The 18,945-nt window shown below is 53.0% G+C and overlaps 10 protein-coding genes across 10 annotated transcripts; 5 read left to right on the top strand and 5 right to left on the bottom strand.

Annotated features, from left to right (window-relative positions):
• Positions 1-951: 951 nt before the first annotated feature.
• Positions 952-2,039, top strand: COCMIDRAFT_79491 (glycoside hydrolase family 131 protein; the record flags this gene model as incomplete). The annotated part of the gene is made up of 5 exons (XM_007683994.1): positions 952-1,003; positions 1,050-1,133; positions 1,185-1,229; positions 1,288-1,582; positions 1,727-2,039. 5 exons carry the CDS (start codon positions 952-954, stop codon positions 2,037-2,039), a joined length of 789 nt encoding a protein of 262 aa, XP_007682184.1.
• Positions 2,040-2,577: 538 nt separating this feature from the next.
• Positions 2,578-3,132, bottom strand: COCMIDRAFT_32 (uncharacterized protein; the record flags this gene model as incomplete). Its single annotated transcript, XM_007683860.1, has 1 exon — positions 2,578-3,132. One exon carries the CDS (start codon positions 3,130-3,132, stop codon positions 2,578-2,580), a length of 555 nt encoding a protein of 184 aa, XP_007682050.1.
• Positions 3,133-3,806: 674 nt separating this feature from the next.
• COCMIDRAFT_79359 (uncharacterized protein) lies at positions 3,807-5,855 on the bottom strand (the record flags this gene model as incomplete). The annotated part of the gene is made up of 1 exon (XM_007683993.1): positions 3,807-5,855. One exon carries the CDS (start codon positions 5,853-5,855, stop codon positions 3,807-3,809), a length of 2,049 nt encoding a protein of 682 aa, XP_007682183.1.
• A 408-nt stretch (positions 5,856-6,263) lies between these two features.
• COCMIDRAFT_21218 (uncharacterized protein) lies at positions 6,264-6,716 on the top strand (the record flags this gene model as incomplete). Its single annotated transcript, XM_007683892.1, has 1 exon — positions 6,264-6,716. The coding sequence occupies one exon, from the start codon at positions 6,264-6,266 to the stop codon at positions 6,714-6,716; it is 453 nt and encodes a 150-aa protein (XP_007682082.1).
• A 467-nt stretch (positions 6,717-7,183) lies between these two features.
• Positions 7,184-8,398, bottom strand: COCMIDRAFT_30 (uncharacterized protein; the record flags this gene model as incomplete). Its single annotated transcript, XM_007683859.1, has 1 exon — positions 7,184-8,398. The coding sequence occupies one exon, from the start codon at positions 8,396-8,398 to the stop codon at positions 7,184-7,186; it is 1,215 nt and encodes a 404-aa protein (XP_007682049.1).
• Positions 8,399-8,924: 526 nt separating this feature from the next.
• Positions 8,925-9,398, top strand: COCMIDRAFT_31371 (uncharacterized protein; the record flags this gene model as incomplete). Its single annotated transcript, XM_007683929.1, has 1 exon — positions 8,925-9,398. The coding sequence occupies one exon, from the start codon at positions 8,925-8,927 to the stop codon at positions 9,396-9,398; it is 474 nt and encodes a 157-aa protein (XP_007682119.1).
• Positions 9,399-9,795: 397 nt separating this feature from the next.
• COCMIDRAFT_31370 (uncharacterized protein) lies at positions 9,796-11,637 on the bottom strand (the record flags this gene model as incomplete). Its single annotated transcript, XM_007683928.1, has 2 exons — positions 9,796-11,288; positions 11,340-11,637. The coding sequence occupies 2 exons, from the start codon at positions 11,635-11,637 to the stop codon at positions 9,796-9,798; spliced, it is 1,791 nt and encodes a 596-aa protein (XP_007682118.1).
• A 603-nt stretch (positions 11,638-12,240) lies between these two features.
• On the top strand, positions 12,241-13,608 carry COCMIDRAFT_79661 (uncharacterized protein; the record flags this gene model as incomplete). Its single annotated transcript, XM_007683992.1, has 5 exons — positions 12,241-12,328; positions 12,391-12,497; positions 12,559-12,731; positions 12,791-13,193; positions 13,246-13,608. 5 exons carry the CDS (start codon positions 12,241-12,243, stop codon positions 13,606-13,608), a joined length of 1,134 nt encoding a protein of 377 aa, XP_007682182.1.
• Positions 13,609-14,110: 502 nt separating this feature from the next.
• On the top strand, positions 14,111-15,883 carry COCMIDRAFT_79838 (uncharacterized protein; the record flags this gene model as incomplete). The annotated part of the gene is made up of 5 exons (XM_007683991.1): positions 14,111-14,185; positions 14,254-14,561; positions 14,641-14,729; positions 14,830-15,405; positions 15,693-15,883. The coding sequence occupies 5 exons, from the start codon at positions 14,111-14,113 to the stop codon at positions 15,881-15,883; spliced, it is 1,239 nt and encodes a 412-aa protein (XP_007682181.1).
• Positions 15,884-17,284: 1,401 nt separating this feature from the next.
• Positions 17,285-18,215, bottom strand: COCMIDRAFT_26 (uncharacterized protein; the record flags this gene model as incomplete). Its single annotated transcript, XM_007683858.1, has 5 exons — positions 17,285-17,310; positions 17,359-17,524; positions 17,576-17,621; positions 17,849-17,966; positions 18,029-18,215. 5 exons carry the CDS (start codon positions 18,213-18,215, stop codon positions 17,285-17,287), a joined length of 543 nt encoding a protein of 180 aa, XP_007682048.1.
• Positions 18,216-18,945: the final 730 nt, after the last annotated feature.

The following is an 18,945-nucleotide window of genomic DNA, read 5'->3' as shown; positions in this document are numbered from 1 at the left end:
CAGTATCCATACATGTTATGCTACAGCCTCATTGTTAACTTTAGTCTTTGTTCCGTCCCGGTAATGGCTCCTTTGCCAGTACTTTCGTGGAGGTACTTGCATGGGGCATTTACAAAGCTCGCTCGTAGTGAGATCTACCACTCCAGACAGTGTTAGTTCTTTCACATGATGAGACGGACACCCAGTGATGGCTGAGAAGCGCAAGCTGGTTAACTTCATCTGATGCAAGTTGGAATGCGTATTACAACTTAACATTTCCAATGAAGAAGCAGGGCTTTCGTGGCTACCGAGTGCGAAAGAATAATATACCATCGCAATGATGTAAGAATATGCTCTGCGGCTGCATATTGCCCAGCCTTCCCCAGATCAATATCAGAGTCAAGCTCCTCAAATCCATAGCACTTGGGACGCCCATTTGACGCAAGCATTCAGTCCCAGCCTCAAAGTAGCTAATTGTGGGGTATACACCGGCTTAATGTAGCTTAATCTCGACAACCCTGCGACATCACCACCTTCCTACCAATGAGACTACATTTTGCCCATCTTAGGCTACCGCTACTTTACTAGCAATGAATTCACGTGCCGCCATCGTCGCGTTCGAGAATAAGAGGCCCGCCCACTCCGTTCCCGGGCTTATACGGAGAGCAATGTGCCCCCGGACCGTATGGCCGCCGCTAGATCCACCCGGGGCCCTGAAATGGCGGCGTATAGATTGAGTAGCAGTACGACCGAGCGCATATTAAGTGCTTGTGCGAATCTGAACAAAGTCAGATGTCCTTTATGGGATATTAGAGTGCAGGGCTATGAACATGGATATGAAGCTTTGCCTGTGTTCTCGGGCCAGGAATGTAATTTATATACCACCGTGAAGTCGACATATTGCAACATCGGATTTGAGTTGACAACGCTCGTATCTTCACTCCTTAGGCTCTCTCTGTCTCTACAATCAAGATGTTGGGAAAAGTCACAATTGTCAATGCGCTCGTGAGCGCCGTCTCTGCAGGTTCGTCAGCACCTGGATGTCCTCATACATCACTAATACCCATCAGGCACAATCCTTTGGGATGGCCGCTTCAATGACATGACCTCGAGCGCCGATCTTGAGAAATGGTCTTGGGCAAACCAAGTCGGCAGTAAGCTTACCTACGCATTCGGACAACCACGATACCTAATCCTCCTCCCAGACTACCAATACTACATCCACGGCTCTGGTCCAACCTCGCGCTATGGTATATCCCCTCCCAATCTTCCCACACACACACACCCCAACCTAACCCCCCCACCCAGTCAACCTCTCCCCAAGCTACAAAAACTCGGGCGACACCGGCAGCAAGCAAGGTGCCAAAATCACCATCGACAGCACCGCAAAATGGAACAGCGACATGTGGCGCACCGAACTCATCCCACAAACCAAAGCTCCCATCAACCAAGGCACAGTCTTCTACCACTTCTCCATCAAGCGCTCCACCACAAACGTCCCCAGCGCAACAAACGAGCACCAAATCGCCTTCTTCGAGTCTCACTTCACAGAGCTGAAATACGGCTGGATCAGCGGCGAGTCCGGAACCAGCAATACCAACTTGTAAGTAACCGACCTCCCTCTGTCCCTGGTCCCCCCCCCCCAAAAAAAGAAGAATGTCACAAGCAAGCCTAATCCTGGCGTCAAGAACCAAAGAAAAAAAACAAGAAGAAGAAGAAAATGGCTAACATGTATGAACAACATTAGGCAATGGATGGTAAGCGGCCAAAGCAAATGGAAAACCGAGCTCAAACCCGACGAATGGCACAACGTCGCCTACGAGATCAATTTCTCCTCCAACCAAGTTTCCTTCTGGCACTCGACGGGTAATAGCTCGCTGGTCAAGACCGCGGGTCCCTTCTCAGCCGGTACCTCGTCCAACGGCGCGGATTGGCATTTGGGGGTGCTGAGGTTGCCCAGGTCCGGGCTTGATGGTACGGGAGCCGAGGATTGGTACTTTAGTGGTACGTATGTAGAGAGTGGACCGATTACTACCAGTGTTGCTAGTCCGGCGGCTTGAGCGTGATGATGGGTGGGGTGTTTGGAGGGATGGAAGGAGGGCGATGGGCGGGGCGGGGGAGGGGGGATTTGTGTATATAGGAGGTTCGATGCTTATGAATATATATGAATATGTGCTTTATGAGAACTCGTTTTCTTTTTTTTCATGAATCTTTTATTTCATTCCTTTATCCTGGTAAGCTACTCTTTGTGTTGTTTCTTCTTCGATACAATTTCCAAACATCATAGTATTGTACACACATATCATACCCAACCCAATCCTTTCCCCTCCACCTTCCTCCTCACTTCCATCTACCCTTCTTCTTCTACTGTCTGTTCATCAACATATAAATCTGACATCCACACCCCCCCCCCCCCCCTCCGCGTCCCCCGGCTCAAGCCCACTCCACATACTCATCCACAGAAACCAAGCGACCCTCTAACAAAACCCTCACTCGACTCTCTAAAATCCCTCCTCATCAAACGTCTCAAAGCTCGGGAAGAGACGAAGGTTAGCCGGTGTATCAGTAAAACTCGATCCGATCAACGTGTACCAATTGCTATTCGCCTTGAGACGGCAGGACTACTAGCTCATTCAGCTTCATGTCGCAGATACTAAGCGCAATCGCCTTGTCAAACGTGACATCGACAAACGTGGCGCCCCGTGCGGTATTGCCAGGGGGGAACAGTAGATAGTTTCGAAGTGGATATCGAGGCGAGTGTCCGGGTGGGGGGTTTTTTTTGCAAAAGAGGACGAGATCCGAAATGATCTGGGTGTTTTGGTGCCAGATATCTTCGGTGTTGAGGACTTTGACGCGCATGTGGTTGGCTTGCTTTTCTCGGAGGCGACGCAGGAAGGCGGCGCATTTTTGGGGGGCTGTGGTACTGTTGTCTTCGCTGTTGGTGAAGAAAATGGTGTTGTATCGCATGTCAAGCGCTTTGGTCTCTTGGTGAAGTTGCTGGCAGACGAGTTGAAGCTGGTTGATGGGGAATAGATGAGGCTCTATTGATTCTTCTTCGACTTCGTCGTCGCTCCATTCGATTCCCTCGAATTCTCCCCCGACGCCTTGGACGTAACTAGCCAACGTCACCAAGCGTTTGATAGCATAGGCCATGCTCCTCTGTGAGCACATACTCACAGACTAGATTCCGCATTTCCGCGGGGAGATCTAGAAAGTTGCGGGCCATAGGGGTTGTTATTGTTTGTATGAGTTGTATAATAAAAGAGAAGTGTGATGTAAGAGTTCACGAGACACGGGAGCAGAAAATACTATAGAGCAAAGGAAGTGCTGTTTAGTTTATGAGAGATACAAGCAGACTATATATCCACAGGAAACTCCGTTTCAGGAAATGCAGAAGGAGTGAAGCAGGCAGGTCAACAGACCCGGGAAAAGGCAGGAGCAAGCAGGCGGCAAAGCCCAACCCACGCTCAATTTTCATTCCGCCCTTTAAAGCAAGATATTTGGAGAGTGAAAAGCTGATGAAGCTAGATTGTACTCAGTGTTGCGTTCCTCTTCTGTGTCACATGGAAAGCTCATCAAATCCTAAATAGGCAAAAGTTCACTAAATGCATTGATCATTTTAGACTACATAACCCCATAAATGCTCATATTATCTTGAATCCCCAAACCCATTCATAAAACAGATAGCCAGCCCAGGCAGACCTCTATGTCGTACATATATGCAAGAACAGAAAAGAAAAAAAGGAACAAGAAACAAGAACAGAAAACGCTAGCAAACACCAACCATGCATCCCAAAAAAAAGAAATTCCACTCACTCACTCACCCATTACACAATCCGCGGACTCCCAACAACACTACTCCCGAACACGGGCTCCAACCTCACCCCACCAAAACTCCACCCATCAACAAAAACATCCTTCTTGTACCTCTTACTAACCAAGAAGCCCAATGCGCCATCCAGTCCCACATTGATCTCAATATCCCCCTGAATCTCCACCCACCCTTTCCCCTTATACTCCTCATACCGCCGACTCCCCACCCTGACCCTAATAGCATCAGGCTGCAGCAACACGGCCGCGACATCGGGGGTAATCTTCACATCAACAAAGCGTGTCGCAAAATTCTCCGCATCATACGGTTTACCGACGCTAAAGATGACGTCGCGGGGCGGGGTGTGCGAGGAAGAATGGAAAGAGACGAGGAAGGAGACTTTGTATTTGCCCTGTGGAATCCCCGTTTTGATGCTGCGGAGACAAATGTTGTCGGCGTGGAGACACTGGTATACGGCTGCTTCTTCGCGGCGGCCGTCGTGGTCTAGGTCCGCAGCTACAGGGTAAATCTTCCGTAGGCGACCGTTGTCGTCGAGGGCGAGGCCGCCCTCACCAGTAGGAGAGGTACTGCGGTTTGGTGGGCTAAGTGATACGTCGAGGCCGGAGCCGATGGGCATTCCGCTTTTGAAGTCTACATGGACGAGTTTGAAGGAGTCGTCGAGTTTGCGGGTGCCGGACATGCCGACGGCGAATTGGGTGGCGCCGATTTCGAATTTGGGGGGTAAGGCTGAGAGTTTGGCCATGCGCTCGCCAAAGTCGCGGGCGGCGCGGATTTGTTGGCCGTCGTTCATGTAGAGTTCAGTGAGGCTGGCCATTTCGTCTTCTTTCATCCATTGCTCTAGGCTGACGTCGGCGAGGCCGCGGTCCACATCGAAGCGGAAGTACTTTGTGTCCGAGTTGCTGTACATGCGCTTCATTTCGTTGTCGACGCGTGCTGTGCTGGTTGCCATGCCGGTGAGTGCGCTGGCGATGGAGATGTCGGTTCCGAGGCCAAAGGGGAGCCATGAGGCCATCTTCTTGACGCTGGGAATGCTCTGGAGACCCGTCCCGACTGAGACTATGACGCCAATGGACCGGTTCTCCCATAGTGCTTTGGCTGCGTAGTCGACTTCTGCACAGGGATTGTTGAAGCCTACACCGCCGTCAAGGTATGTGACTTTTGGTGTACCAAACTGCATCTCTTCGAAAAATGTCGGTGCTGCCGATGTTGCCCGTAACGCTTCCCAGATGCGAGTGGTTCGGTCGTTTGGATCGTATGTAGATAGAATTCTCGGAAGACCTAGTGCGTTCTTCAGCGAGGTGAGCACAAAGCCGCGACAGCCCTTTGCATTCGCTTTCCGGTGAACTGATTGCCGCTTGTGAAGCTTCCATGTAGGGGTTCTTGTGGGCGCTTTTGGAGTGAACGGACTTGAACTGTAGAGTGTAGATGAAGGCCTCGTTGTGCTCGTAGTACTGAGAGGCGGTCCCGATTCTAGTGAAGCCAACGAGTTCTTCATAGTCGCCAGTGGGCTTTCTGTGAGTACCAACTCGGGCGCGGCATCTGCCCAGATGCTGTCCCTAGGTAGTTCGTTTGCCTCTTCCACCTCTTCGAATAGCGCCTCGTCCCACATGAGCTCGTCAGGGTCGAAGCCCAGATCTTTGAGTGCAGTTTTGATGGCGTTTGCTAGCACGGCACCAGAAAATCGACTGGCTCCCGTTGGCACTTTCATACCAAATGCCTTGAATGATCGGTCGTGCTTGAAAATCTGCTCGGCCAGCTTGCTATAAACGGCTATGCACTGCTTGCAGTCAAGCCGTAACCGCGAAAGCATAATGGCTATGATTCCTCCAGTCGATGTGCCGCCAATGAGGTCGAAATAATCACATGGCTTGAGTGGCTCATGATTGTTCATCGCCCTCCTTCCAAGTCTCTTCTCTTCCAAAGCAATGTTTTCCATCAGTGTCTCGAGGACAAGTAGTGATGACAACCCGCGCACACCTCCTCCATCGAGCGAGAGCAACCGCAGTGGCGCATTTGGGTTCCTCTCCGAGTTGGAAAGCTCCATGTCTGAGGTTTGCCCAGATAGGCAGATGGTTCTCTTTCCGTGTTCTGTGTTCTGTATTCGATCCGGTGGACCAGTAGATTCACTGGTTTTTTTCTTCTTCAAATCTGCGAGTGCGTTGTTGGTTGGAAATGTAGGTAGTACAGTAGGATGCGACGACTAGATTCAAATGCCACCTATATATCTAGATCTGTCCTGGGGCGGCCTCTTCCAAGTCCCTGCAGTAGTGGTGACACAATGAGTCAGATGCTCGAGTCCTCTTATGAATATCAGTGTTGCCTGCAAGGCTGCGCTACCAGAGTCGATGGAAACCTATGACGTGCCAGAATCCGATAATTCAGGACACCACCAGAGGTTTAGGGCTGGGAACTACAAGCATCTTATAAATCTTCAAACTCACCTACCCCCCACATGGGCATTCCGGTGTGCTGTATTTGCATCCATGTGCATGGGGCCTTGAAGGCATCTTGGGGGCCAACTTATGCGCTTACACCTCAGGTGTGGTTAGCGAGGTCCACCTTTGTACAGAAGCGGCAATGCGCTGCGCCACGACGGCTATGCGGCGCAGGGGCATTGAGTCTAGCACGAGTAGTGTGCATACAGCGTGCGTTGCAGCCATTTGGTGGACTTGAGTGGTGCAGAGCAGCGAAAATCAATGATTCAAGAGTCGATGTGCATTGGTGGGTGTGGCAGCAGGAAAAAGCGTGTGCGGCTGTGACGTGTGCTGGGGAGGGTCGGCGAATGACTGGCGGTGTCCGAGGCAGCTGCGCCTCGAGTGGGTGTGTCGCTGCACACATTGGGTCAGCAGATGGGCGGGGCTCGTATCAGACGTGCAGGAAACGCCAAGCTGAGGCTCTGCGATAGACATGCACGCTGATGTATTGGTTTGGAACGTCCGTCAGAGTGGCAGAAACGAAACAGGGCGCTGACTGGCCCTGTGAAATATTATATTACATGGGGTACTATGCGTTGAAGACGTGCGACTATGGCAAACCAGGTGTGCAAAACCAATATGCTAAATGTTCAAACCCTGGGTATTATAATCGAATGCTCTGTAACGCCGTACATAATCCTCCATGCTGGTTCATTGTCGTCATTAAGTCGTAAATCGTCATCATTAGAAGTGTGGTGGTGCAGGCTGTATGCTGCGAATAATAGTCTGTGAACATGTTAGTGGTTGCATCATGCAAGGTGTGTAGTGGACAACTCACACTTGTCATCTCGTCCAGCATGTTCTAGCACGTCGGGAATAAGCATTCTGGACCCAGCGGGAATAGTACCATGGGCTATGAGGTCATGCTGGCGAGATGGTAAAGGATGCTTTTTTTTGTTCAGTTTGAGAGGGCCTGGAAGCCTGTCCAATCCATGTAGGCCGATGTTCGTTGGTCGTACATGGCCTCCAGACAGGCGTCGGACTCTTTTGCTCGGAGGGTTCTCAGATTCTCGATCTTGGGGCTGTCCTTGCGCCTCAGTTTCTGCCTTGGGATGTAGACTGGCGAGGGTGAGGTCATGATGGTCCAGTACGTCGGTGTGAAGTAGCACATTGGCGAGCGAGGACGGTTGTCCGGTGAACTGGGTGGGGATGAGGCCGGTGTTGATGGTGTTGACGGTGCCGAAGCCGAAAAACTGGCAGCCTCTGAGAAGACGGAGGGGGTGGGCGACGAGGCTACAGAGCTGGTGTGGGAAGTGACGGGTGACAGTACCGTGGGTGATGCAGGTTGGAAAGGGGCAAACTGGCTGGGACCGGGGCGGCGCACACTCCCCTTTCCAGAGAGTGGGGATGGTCGTTTTGGGGTGGAAGCAGTGAGGGAAGATGGTGTTGATGGCGTCGGCTTTGATGGTGTTGTTTTTGTTGGGATCGCTTTTGAGGGGGCGGGTTTTGATGGAGTAGCCATTGTTGGGACGGGTGGTGGAGGCCTTGTTGGAGGAGGTATGGCTTGGAAGATTCTTGGCGGCAAGGGTTTTGGTTTTGATGGTGTGGCTTTTGATAGGGTAGGCTGTGGCTTGGTGGTAGTGGTAGTGGTACTGATGGTGGTAGTGATAGTGGTAGGGAATAGGGTGGGTGGTTGTTCACTTGGTGACGTGGGCGGGGGCATCAAGGTAGAGGGGTGGTGGGTCGGCTCGGGCGGTTGCGCATCTTCTCTATGGGACAGCGGCGAGGGTTTTCGTTCCGAGGCCATGGCACGTCGGACGCGCGGCGGCAGCGTGTTTCTCCTGCTGAAGAGTGGCGAGGGGCTCTTGACAATGTCCGAGTTGAACTGGAAGGGCTCTGGTGGTCTAACGGGGCGCGATGATCCGGAGGGCAGCGAGTTGCTCCTGCTGGGCATGGACTTGGTCTTGCTGAAGAGTGGCTGGGGCACAAGGTCGGTTTCGGATCCAAAGGTGAACATGGGCGGGCCGAGCATGTCGACGTCGGGCTTGTCTGCTGGCGCGGCCGTCTCTGGTTTTTTGTACTGGTAGAACTGGCGATAGGGGTGTCGTCGGGGTACTGGCGGTGTTTTGCATAACGTCAACGTCTCGTCCATCAACACGTCGAGGTCGGCCATCTTTCTTTTCATGCTAGACGGCCGCGTCCCACGAAGCCAAAAGTCGCAGCCTCGTCGTGGTAGAGTCGGGGAGGGGCGTCGGGGGGAACAAGTTTATGTCGTGGTGGATGGATGGATGGGTGGGTGGTGCGGCGCAAGCGAGGCGACGCTGTGTGGTGTCTGTCTAGTCGGCTGGGCGGCGGCGAGGGCGGCGACAGGCAAGGGCAGGTGCAAGTGCAAGCACAAAGGGCAGGGCGGGAATTTTAGGAGGGCTCTGGCAGCATGACCAGACTAGGCCGAATGCTCAGGAGACGCCAATTAGTCGGTCAAGTCCCGGTTTACGTGCGCGGCCACGCGAGGCAGTGTTGGCCGCCATTGGACGGGCGCTGCACAAGCTGGACGGGCGATCCAAACTCTGCCAGCGTGGCTGGGCCTCTGTAGCCCTGCACCCGTGCCTTTGACCGCCCCACGCGGTGGAGAGACGAATGGATGACCCCTCACCCTGCCCGGCGCTTCTATTCTCTATACGTCCATGCCGTCTACACACATGGACGTGTGGATGTACGTATGTCATGTCTATCACACACCGGCCGCCTCCCCGCCAACCATTACTGCCCCTCTGCCAGCTGCTGCTGACGACGATGCTCCTTGCGACGCCTGCCGTGAGCGAGCTGTACTGCCGCCCGACATACTACGCACTGCATACAAGCAATCTCGTCTTCCCCAACCAAAACCGGACAAGACGGGAGCTAGCGACGTCCGGCTCAGCGGCTCTCTTCAGCTGCATCCCCGGAAATCGAGACGCTCAGGTTTTTGTTGCCAGCCAACATGTCATGGCGCATGCACCCCTCGTCCCCAACGGTGCCGTCCCGGGCTGAGGTCATACACCCTACACTCGTACCTAGTGTGTCTGTGTGTCTGTCTATGTGTATGTGTGTACTACACACACTCTCTCTCCAACAAAGCCTGCTGTCTGTTGTCTGTGTCTCACATCCAGCGCATGCTTCTCACCCACGCGTGACACGCCTGACTCAGGCAAAGACGGTGTGTGTGTAGTAAACAATGAACATGTGTTCTCATTCGTCCACGCTTAGGCCTCCTCATTCCGCTCCCACCCCGCCAACCAAAGCAACCCGGCCCCTCAGCAAAATACTCTACATACTACTATATGCCGCGCCCCCCCCTCTTCCAGTATTACAATCACTTATTCTAGAAACAAATTTGAGAAAAAGACCCTCGTCGCAGCATACACGCGACTAAACTAACTTACCCCCTTGTAAATGCACACGTTAACCGTACAAGCCCCTTTGGTATCATTCACGATTACGCAAACCACGTTACGCACATGGCAAACTCTCTTTCTAATTATATTCACAGCCCCCTCCCCCCTCTTGATGCTCATCCTTTCTCTCTCTCTTTCAATCCACGTCACCAGAAAACGTTCGTCGCCGTACATTTGCCTCTCTGATGTTGTTGAGCGGGATGCCGAAATCGTCCTCATCCCAGTCTGCCTCGTCATCTGACTCCCACGAACACGGGATCTTCTCGGCGCGGCGGGCACGATATGCACTCAGCCCAATGCCGTTGGAGATGGTCGTGGCAATCCGCAACATCATCGACACCAGATGTGCTGGCGGGCCCAGCACAATCTCATACGTCTTGCGCACTAGGGCATTGGTAAACTCTTTGCCAGGGCTGTGCTTGGGTGGATAGAACAGGTTTTGCGTCGGGGGCATCGGCGAAAACGCCCGTCGCTGCGACGCCCCCGTCAGTCGCTTCATTCTTATGGCCTCTGGTGGTGTGGCAATATCCAGGCTGGCGCGGCCAAGACTGTCGCTGTCCGAGTCACTGACCAGCGGCGGGGTAGACGGCGCTGACGACGGGCGCATATTGGTCGACACAATCGTCGTAGCATAGTATGGGACCGTGGGAGTCACGGGCACAGATGCATCGGTCCGTTCTATGGACAAAGCACGCACCGTCGCCTCTGATATATGTCTGCGGTGTGTCGAGCGTCCCCGGGGCTCGTCTGCTTGCTGTGCCGAGAAGGTAGCTGCCCACGGGTTCGTGTCCACTGTCTCAGCGTCCATAAACTTTGGTGAGGGGCTTCGTGGAGTAACCGTCTCGAGAGAGTAGAATGAGTCAGTGCTGGAGATCAGGCTGCCGGCATCCGACACCTGACGCTCAAGCACTGGCTTCTCTGCGTCCCAACTCGGCTGACCTGTTGGCGACTCAATGATGCTCTGCATTGCAGACACAGATCCCGTCCTCTGCGTCTTGATTGGTGCCGTGACCGACCGTACACCCTGAAATATGCTTGCGCGTTCTGCCACAGAGAGACGGCGTGGCGACGGCTGGGACGGAGGCAACAAGCTGTGCGACTCTGGAAGTATCCTCACAAACGGAATCTCTGGTGCTTCGGGTACCGCCTCACTGTTGTCCGTGCAGATGCTCCGTCGGTCATCCTCGTCGTTGGACGAAGCAGTGCTGGCCTCTGAGCGTTCAGTCCCGGCAGTAGAAGGCCTCGACCCGTATTGTTCCGGCACCCACGTCTTGTCCAAAATCCACTTCTTCGCCTGTCCCGAAGGCTTTCTCTTGATTGTCTTGCGCGGCGGACTCTTTGGTCGCTGCAGCTCTTCAATCCCAGCACCTCGTCGGAAGGGGCACCGCGTCCGCTCATACTGCATCACTTGGGCGAGGACCGACTGGAAGTGGGTGATTTTGGCCTTGTCCTCTTCAGTCTCATAGGGGAGTTCGATACGATAATACGAGTCTTGCCGGACCCGCAGCACGAAGACAGACTGGTTGTCGACGCACCAGCATTGCGAACGCGGGAAGATGGTATGGAGCAGGTTGCCGCTGTTGAGGAAGGAGACATTGGACGCGGTTACACGGTAGATGCGTAGGACGCCTGGTCAGGCATTAGCATTGCTCACAGCTCGTGGCACCTGGGACGACATACCGACTGCCAGGGTACGCTCCGTGGGCGTCTTCCACGGTATCGGCTGCCATGCGTCACCTTGACGTTGTGGTGAGGGGCGCCGGGCCGAGGTGGCTGTGGTAAAGGAGAAGATCCTAGAGTCGGAACAAACAAAGAGGGTTTCGATGCCATCGACGCTGTTTGCAGACGCGGGCACTGATGCTGTCCTTGGTGCAGTGCGCGTGGGAAGGGTGAAGCTCCTCCGTGCGGCTACAGGGTTGTTGGCCGTCAGAGGGGAGGGCGCGTCATGGAGGTGCTGGGGTGAAGCCGGCAGGGACATGGCGGGCCAGCTATGCGAGCATTTCGGGGCTGAAGAGGCTGCGTCTGCGGCGAGGATAGTGTATACGAGGAAGCGTCCGGCGCCTGGTACGAGGGATTCGACGTGTGCTCAACAAGAGTCGTGTGCGTGTTGAGGGCGAGGTCGTCTCAGCTCTGTCCGTCCCTGGCCGGCGGCGGACGAGTACGCGCTACCGCCATGGCCACTGGGACGGTGTCGAGTCTCAGCCCGGTCAGCCCATGGCGGCGGCAACCCCACGTCTCTCTGACATGAGCCACACCGCAGTATCAGCGGGCACGACTGATGAAATGAATGAATCAATGACTGAATCAATCTAGTGAGACTACAGTGACTTTATACAGACATGACAGCGCGCCTGCCCCGCGTTCGCGACAACGCTACATGGCACCTGCAACAGTGACGGCGCGGGTGCTGGCGTAGCAGTAGCTCCATGTTCGTCATCTGCTCCACCAGTTCGCAGGCGTTCGCACACCACACAGTCGAGGCCGACGTGGAGCCACGACGTACGTGTGCACTGAGCCTCTGCTGTGTGCTCTCGTCAGACCACTGCACTGCTCATCCGACTGCCTGCTCAGACTGCCCGCCATGGACAAAATCGACATGGCCAACTTCGATGTGTCCAATTTCGACCCCAATGCCATCCTGCGGGGCGCCCAGCTGACTCTAGTTGGCGGTATGTTGCTACCCATCAGGGTGTCGCGATCTTTCACAGCTGCTGTCTGACACGCTGCGCAGTCAATCGAGCCCTCCAGAACCCGCGTCTCTTCACCTCCGACCACTACCGCCAGGCCGCCATAGCCGTAGCTGCTGGCGTCGCCATCCGCATCATCGTCGCCATTCCCGTACGTTCCGCAGCATAGCCTGGTCAGGTCTACAGCAAACAGCGTTGCTTACACACTTTAGATTGTTGGTGTACGAGTGCTACTATGGATCCTCTCGCTGTTTATCGACATGAGCCAGACGGGCTTGGACGAATCCATCATCGATGGCCTCCACTTCCTTGAACACTCGGTACTTCAGATACCCTTCTTCCTCATGACGCTGATGCGCTATGTGACGCCAACGCTCGACCAAATGTAAGCCACCACCCCCACCACCACTTGTACTAGGACTTTTTTAACCTCCATCTTTGCAGGTTCATGGACTCGCTGCGTTGGGTCGACGAGACGTACGTACAAAAGCACAAGACGGACGACCCGCACAACCTCCGCGCCATGTACTATCCCAACCTCCAAATGTACCCCGACCACGCACCTAAGCCGGAGAAGAAGGAGAAGAAGCCCCTCAAGCAGACTGTGATAATGTATGCCACAAAACAGAGCAGAAAGGCGGCCATTTCACTAGGAGTCCTGGCCCTCTCCTACGTGCCCTATATTGGACGCTTGGTGCTCCCGGCTGCCAGTTTCTACACATTCAAGAAAGCGGTGGGAACTCAGCCAGCAGCTGCCATTTTCGCAATGTCTCTCCTCTTCCCTCGCAGGTACTTGGTCAGCTTCCTGCAAGCCTACTTTTCTTCTCGCACGCTTATGCGTGAGCTGGTATGTTCCGCTTTCGGTATCTCCAAAACCTTATTCCGCTGACATCCGTAAGCTCGAGCCGTACTTCAGCCGTGTCCGTTACACCAAGGAGCAGAAGAAGCTTTGGTTCAGAGACCGTGCCGGGGTTCTTTTTGGGTTCGGCCTAGGCTTCTACATCTTTGTCAAGATCCCACTCGTCGGCGTCCTTATCTACGGTCTCGCTGAAGCCTCGACGGCGTATCTCATCACCAAAATCACCGAACCACCTCTGCCGCCGGCCGAAGCCGAAAAGTTCAAGCAAGAGTCGCTCCGTTGGAAGAACAAGCACGAGTTTCTCGATATGCCCTGGCAGCACATGGACGAATATAATCTGGCAATGCACAGGCCCAAGGAACAGTCTGAAGTGCGCCAGACTCCGAGGAAGACATTTAGCTAGGACGGCACCATGTCCACCCCGCTTGGCCTAAACTGAGAGCAACCCCTCAGCCATGACGTACACGCAGCTTATTTCCGTGGAATCACTGACACCCAGGTTCAATTGGGCAGTTGTCAGCCAAGCGCAATGGACTGCTACGCTATCTGGTATGGCGGGATGATGATGTCCAATCTGGACATGCCCCGCAGTGGGGTTGACGCGTCTTGTTATGGGAGGTAGCCTGATAGCTCCATTCGATGATACATAACGTAACCGCATCGTATCAATGAGCTTATCATAGACGGTGTATCGATAGTTTGAGAGGGAATGTACGGTATCTCGGCAATTGGGTGTTGTAGCGATAACAATTCATGACCCGACCCGTTCGGCATTCCCCTTCGTCCGCCTGCCATTATATCATGAGCCCCTCTTTTTGTAATGGATTGTGTTTGCTCCTCCTTTACTTCCTTTTGATTTCTACCTCAGTCCTGAATTCTTAACTTGCAGATTTCAAACCGTTACTATGGGTAAAGACGCCATCCGATACGCAGCCAAAGTCGATCTAGACAAACCAGCAGCAGAGCAAGATTGCTTGCATGTGTGTCTCCCGTATATCACCCACACTTGACTATCCTATTCTAATCCAAAACTTCCCCGTTTCTTTAGAACCGCTGGCACCCCGAAAACCCTTCGTACGCCTCCATCAAGCCGGGTGAAGTCGTCAAGATCGAATGCGTCGATTGGACCGGCGGTCAAATCGGCAATAACGACTCAGCCGACGACGTGCGCAACGTCGATCTCACAAAGATCCACTATCTCACCGGTCCCTTTGACATTGAGACTGCAGAGCCAGGTGATGTGCTTGTAGTTGAGATTCAAGATGTTCAGCCACTAGACGAGCAGCCGTGGGGGTTTACTGGTATCTTTGCGAGAGAGAATGGAGGCGGATTTCTGGATGAGATTTATCCTGAGCCGTAAGTTTCTTTTTAATCTCTAAAATTGGTATATGTGTGGATACAGAGGGGAGAGAAAGAATGCTGATAAATAGAAAAGAGCAAAAGCGATATGGGATTTCGAAGGTATATTCTGTAGTTCCAGACACATTCCCGGCGTTAGATTCGCAGGCTTGATTCATCCTGGTAGTAAGTATATATATATATATATATTCCCTTCCCACAAATTAGAGAAGAAAAAAACAACTTTCCTAGATATAAGGAACAAAACTAACTCAAGAGCAAACAGTCCTCGGCTGCGCCCCCTCGCACGAAGTCCTCCAAACATGGAACAAACGCGAAGCCGAACTAATCTCCACCCACACGCACCTCAACCGCATCGTCGCCCAACCGCCTCAACCCCTCAACACGCACGCCGGCACCGCCTCGGGCGCCCTAAAAGCCCAAATCGCCCAAGAAGGCGCCCGCACCATCCCGGGCCGCCCCGAACACGGCGGAAACTGCGACATCAAGAACCTCTCTCGCGGCAGCAAAGTCTACCTCCCCGTCCACGTCCCCGGAGCAAAATTCAGCGTGGGCGACTTGCACTTCAGCCAGGGCGACGGCGAGATTTCCTTTTGCGGTGCGATTGAGATGGCGGGTGTAATCACGTTCAAGTTTTCGGTTATGAAGGGTGGGATGCAGGAGTTGGCCATGAAGAGTCCGATTTATATTCCTGGGCCCGTGGAGCCGCAGTTTGGTCCCGGGAGATATATTTATTTTGAGGGTTTTAGTGTGGATGAGACGGGAAAACAGCATTATCTTGACGCGACGGTGGCGTATAGGCAGACGTGTTTGAGGGCTATTGAGTATTTGAGGCGGTATGGTGAGTTTGAATTGTCTCCTTTCTTCGATATCTTTTTTTTTCCTTTCAAGCACTTGTACCCTCGTTTTTTTTCCTCTCTCTCTCTCTCTTACTTCATGATTCTTCCCTTTTCTTTTCTTTTTCAAGGTGGACTTTGTTTTTGGACATCCTTAACTTTTGCCGTGGCATGAACATGCTGTGAAACACGTCGAATTTCCCTCTATCTTCTTTTTTTTTCTGCGGAGGTTTACCAGGTTTCCTTTATACCGTACATCTTTTCCTGGCACTAACCGAGATATTACAAATAGGCTACAGCGACTATCAAATCTATCTGCTGCTGTCCTGTGCACCGGTACAGGGACATCTAGCGGGCATTGTCGATATACCCAACGCGTGTACGACTATGGGGTTGCCGATGGATATCTTTGACTTTGATATCAGTCCGCATGTTCCGGCTACGAAGAGGGATCTTGGTGCTTGTGCACATGCGTCAAAGTAGTATGCTACTACCCCACAGTGCATTTTTGATATGCAACTGTTTGTTTTTGTTTAGTCGTTGGTCTAGTTCTCAGATGTGGTTATTATCAAATAGCCCATGTATGTATTTTGAACTTGGTTGTCTCAGAGGAAATGATTGCAATCCCATAGGATCGTTGTGGTTCTCTGCCCAGGGATGTGGAGGTGTGAGAGAAATATCCTGTAATACCCGCACTGCCGCAACAACGGGTTGAGAGCATAATGAATGCAAAACTCAAATCCCCAAATCTAACATTCTGCTTATACCCTGGTTGTAAGGTGAGTTTTCTTTTATCTATTTCCGTGGTCTGAATGTTGATCCGTATCGATTGGAAAGGGCCGATTAGTTGCCCTGATGTTGGGGTTGAGAAAGCGACCCAAGGGAGAACAGAGAAGATATACAACACGATCCTCCGGATTACGAGCGAGGCTGAGTTTCCCTTGAACCGTATCTGTAAACTTTGGCTCTGTCCCGTGCGATCTCGATTCCGATCTTAATTCGATTAATTGACTAATGGAGACAGGTGACGCACCTCAGCATAGAGAGAATTTATGAAAGTGGGGGACAGATATTCAAGGCATTGTGTAACGAGTGGGGTAAATGCCGTGGTATTAGATCGGGCATTGGATAACCCGGTCATACTCTGATAATTATTCAACCGAGCACTGGCTGCTTTGCTGTGTTAGTTTGACCCGTGCAATCGCTGCATGACGCGCCAATCAATAAGAAGAAGTGACACACCGATTGTACATCAATGGCCCCTTAGAACAAAAGTCGAGGTAACTTTGAAGGATTTGTGTCAAAGCTGAGCGACATGTGGTTTCCTCGATCAATAACAATTTCTAACAAGAATCATGACATTTTAGAGCAGCCAGGACAGCGATACAACCGCGGCTACTGTTCGTCATTATGTAATACAGACAGCAAAATGTGGTATTATCGACAGACTTCGCTAACCTAAACGAGATGCGAGGTGGTAGTAGAGCAATGAATTGACTAGGACTGGCTTCTCTTAGCCCGGGAGATGGATGGCGTACCAGCGACGCAGAATCAGGAATATCCGCTACAGTTATGCCGTATGGTTCAGGAATCTCAAAGAAAGGTGTAGGATATGGTTATGAATATGTTGTTCAGAGACGGGGCGGAAAATTGTGATGGTAATGTAAACATGATGTATTGAGCCATGTTCATGGGTAATGCATAGTCGTTCTTCATACTTAAGAGATTACTAAGGGCACATGATAGCATCAAATCGCCCTGTCATCTTATGCCACGCCATAAGCCGAGTCGAAGCCGGGATTAGGTTTGAGTTTGGCTGACATGTGTAGTCCCAATGGTACATTACCATGTGACGCTCGGTACAAGTTTGCTGCGTTAGTCTCTTCACAGGACCTTTTCGGCAGCGGAGACTAAAATTGTTAGCTGCGTAGAGTCTTTATGCGCCAAGAAAGATTTACCATTGAGGCCAGTGTTGTCGGGTTCTACGTGCGCGGCCTTGACGGTACCGTTTTCGATGACGAGAGCGTATCGCTTTGAACGATCGCCTCCGAAGATGGACGCGCCATCAAAGGACAGATCAAGCGCTTTTGTGAAGCCAAGGCTAGGATCGCCCAAGAAACGAATCTGGCTGTTTTAATACAGGGTAGCTGAACTATGATGCGAGGTAACACTTACGCCACTCGAGCCGGAAGGATCAAGAATCTTACCCCATGCTTTCATACTAGGGATCCATAACGTTAGTACCAGAAAATGACAATCAGCTCCAAGGAACTGTTTATACAGGATTTTTTTTTCGTGGCAATGTCTCTTAGGCATGTCGTGTCCATGACCCACGAGTCAATCAAGACGTGGCCGCCACCGAATCGCCGAGTCAGCCATGAGGAGTCAGCTATGAGAAGGCATCCGTGGCTGCCGGGGTGATTTGTGTGAGGGGACTAATAAACCTACACAAACGGGTCGTTGACCGAGACGACAAAGACTTTGCCGGCATCTTTCAGCTTGGGAGAGTTGATGTAGCCGGGTACGTGGCTTTCCGAGCACGAAGGCGAAAAGGCGGCTGGGACACCTGCGGCTTCTGTCAGACGGCTGCACTTTTTGAAATGGAGATTGGCGCCGTGTTGGGCTCACCGACAATGACACCCTTGCCAGTCAACTCTTTGGCGAGGTTGACCTTATTACCGGGCGATCCCTCGACAAGGTCGACGTCAGGCAGCTTGTCGCCCACCTTGACGAATGCGGGCGACGAAGCATGGAACAGACGGCGGCCAGCGAGGGGGAGCGCGAGGGGCAGACGACGAGAGGCAAGAGAGAACATGGCGGGTGCAGTACTAGTAGACAGGCGAGCGTGTGCGCGTGTACGTAGTTGTAGTAGTAGGAAGTAGATTGTCGTGGGTACGTGTGTACATACGTAGTAGAGCACGTGTGTGTGAACTGGGGGTGGTGGTGGTGAAGGTGGGGGTGCTCAGTCTTGGCTTGTGTGTGTGTGTGTGCGCGGCAGGCGGCAGGCGGCAGGCGCAGGCCACGGCGACGGCCAAGGGCAGCGCCTTCCTCACCGACGTCTCTAAGAGGATGCAATCCGCAATATCCAGACGCCCGTTTCGGACGTGACAGGCTCCATAAATACGTTGCGGTGCGCATGCCAACCAAGAGCAGTACTCTAGGCCTCGCGGCGGCAAGCAGATTGCGGATAATGACTTGGCTTGGGGGGGAGGGGGGCCCACTGGTGCGTTAGTGGGTGCATCTTGCACGCTTGCTGTGCGGTGCCGATCCTACTACTGTGCGGCCGGTCATGGGCCGTCAGCGGCATAGCTAGCGGAGCTGCCCACGTCAAGAGGGCGACGAGACCCATGGCACAGCGACTGGAGAGGGTGGCGTGCGGTGCCCTGGGCGGCAGCAGCAGCAGCACCACCATCACTGCCACCACTGCACCTTGCATGCCTGCGCGCTTTTTCCCCCCCTCATCGACCGCAGATGCAGACACCAAGACATGTATCGCAGCCACGCAGGCGGGCTTTGCGGCGGGCTTTGCGGCGGGCGGCGGTCGA

The sequence above is a fragment of the Bipolaris oryzae genome (assembly GCF_000523455.1).
Source record: "Bipolaris oryzae ATCC 44560 unplaced genomic scaffold scaffold_0, whole genome shotgun sequence".
Classification (NCBI taxonomy): Eukaryota; Fungi; Ascomycota; class Dothideomycetes; order Pleosporales; family Pleosporaceae; genus Bipolaris; species Bipolaris oryzae.
This window is presented reverse-complemented; position numbering and strand designations above follow the sequence as displayed.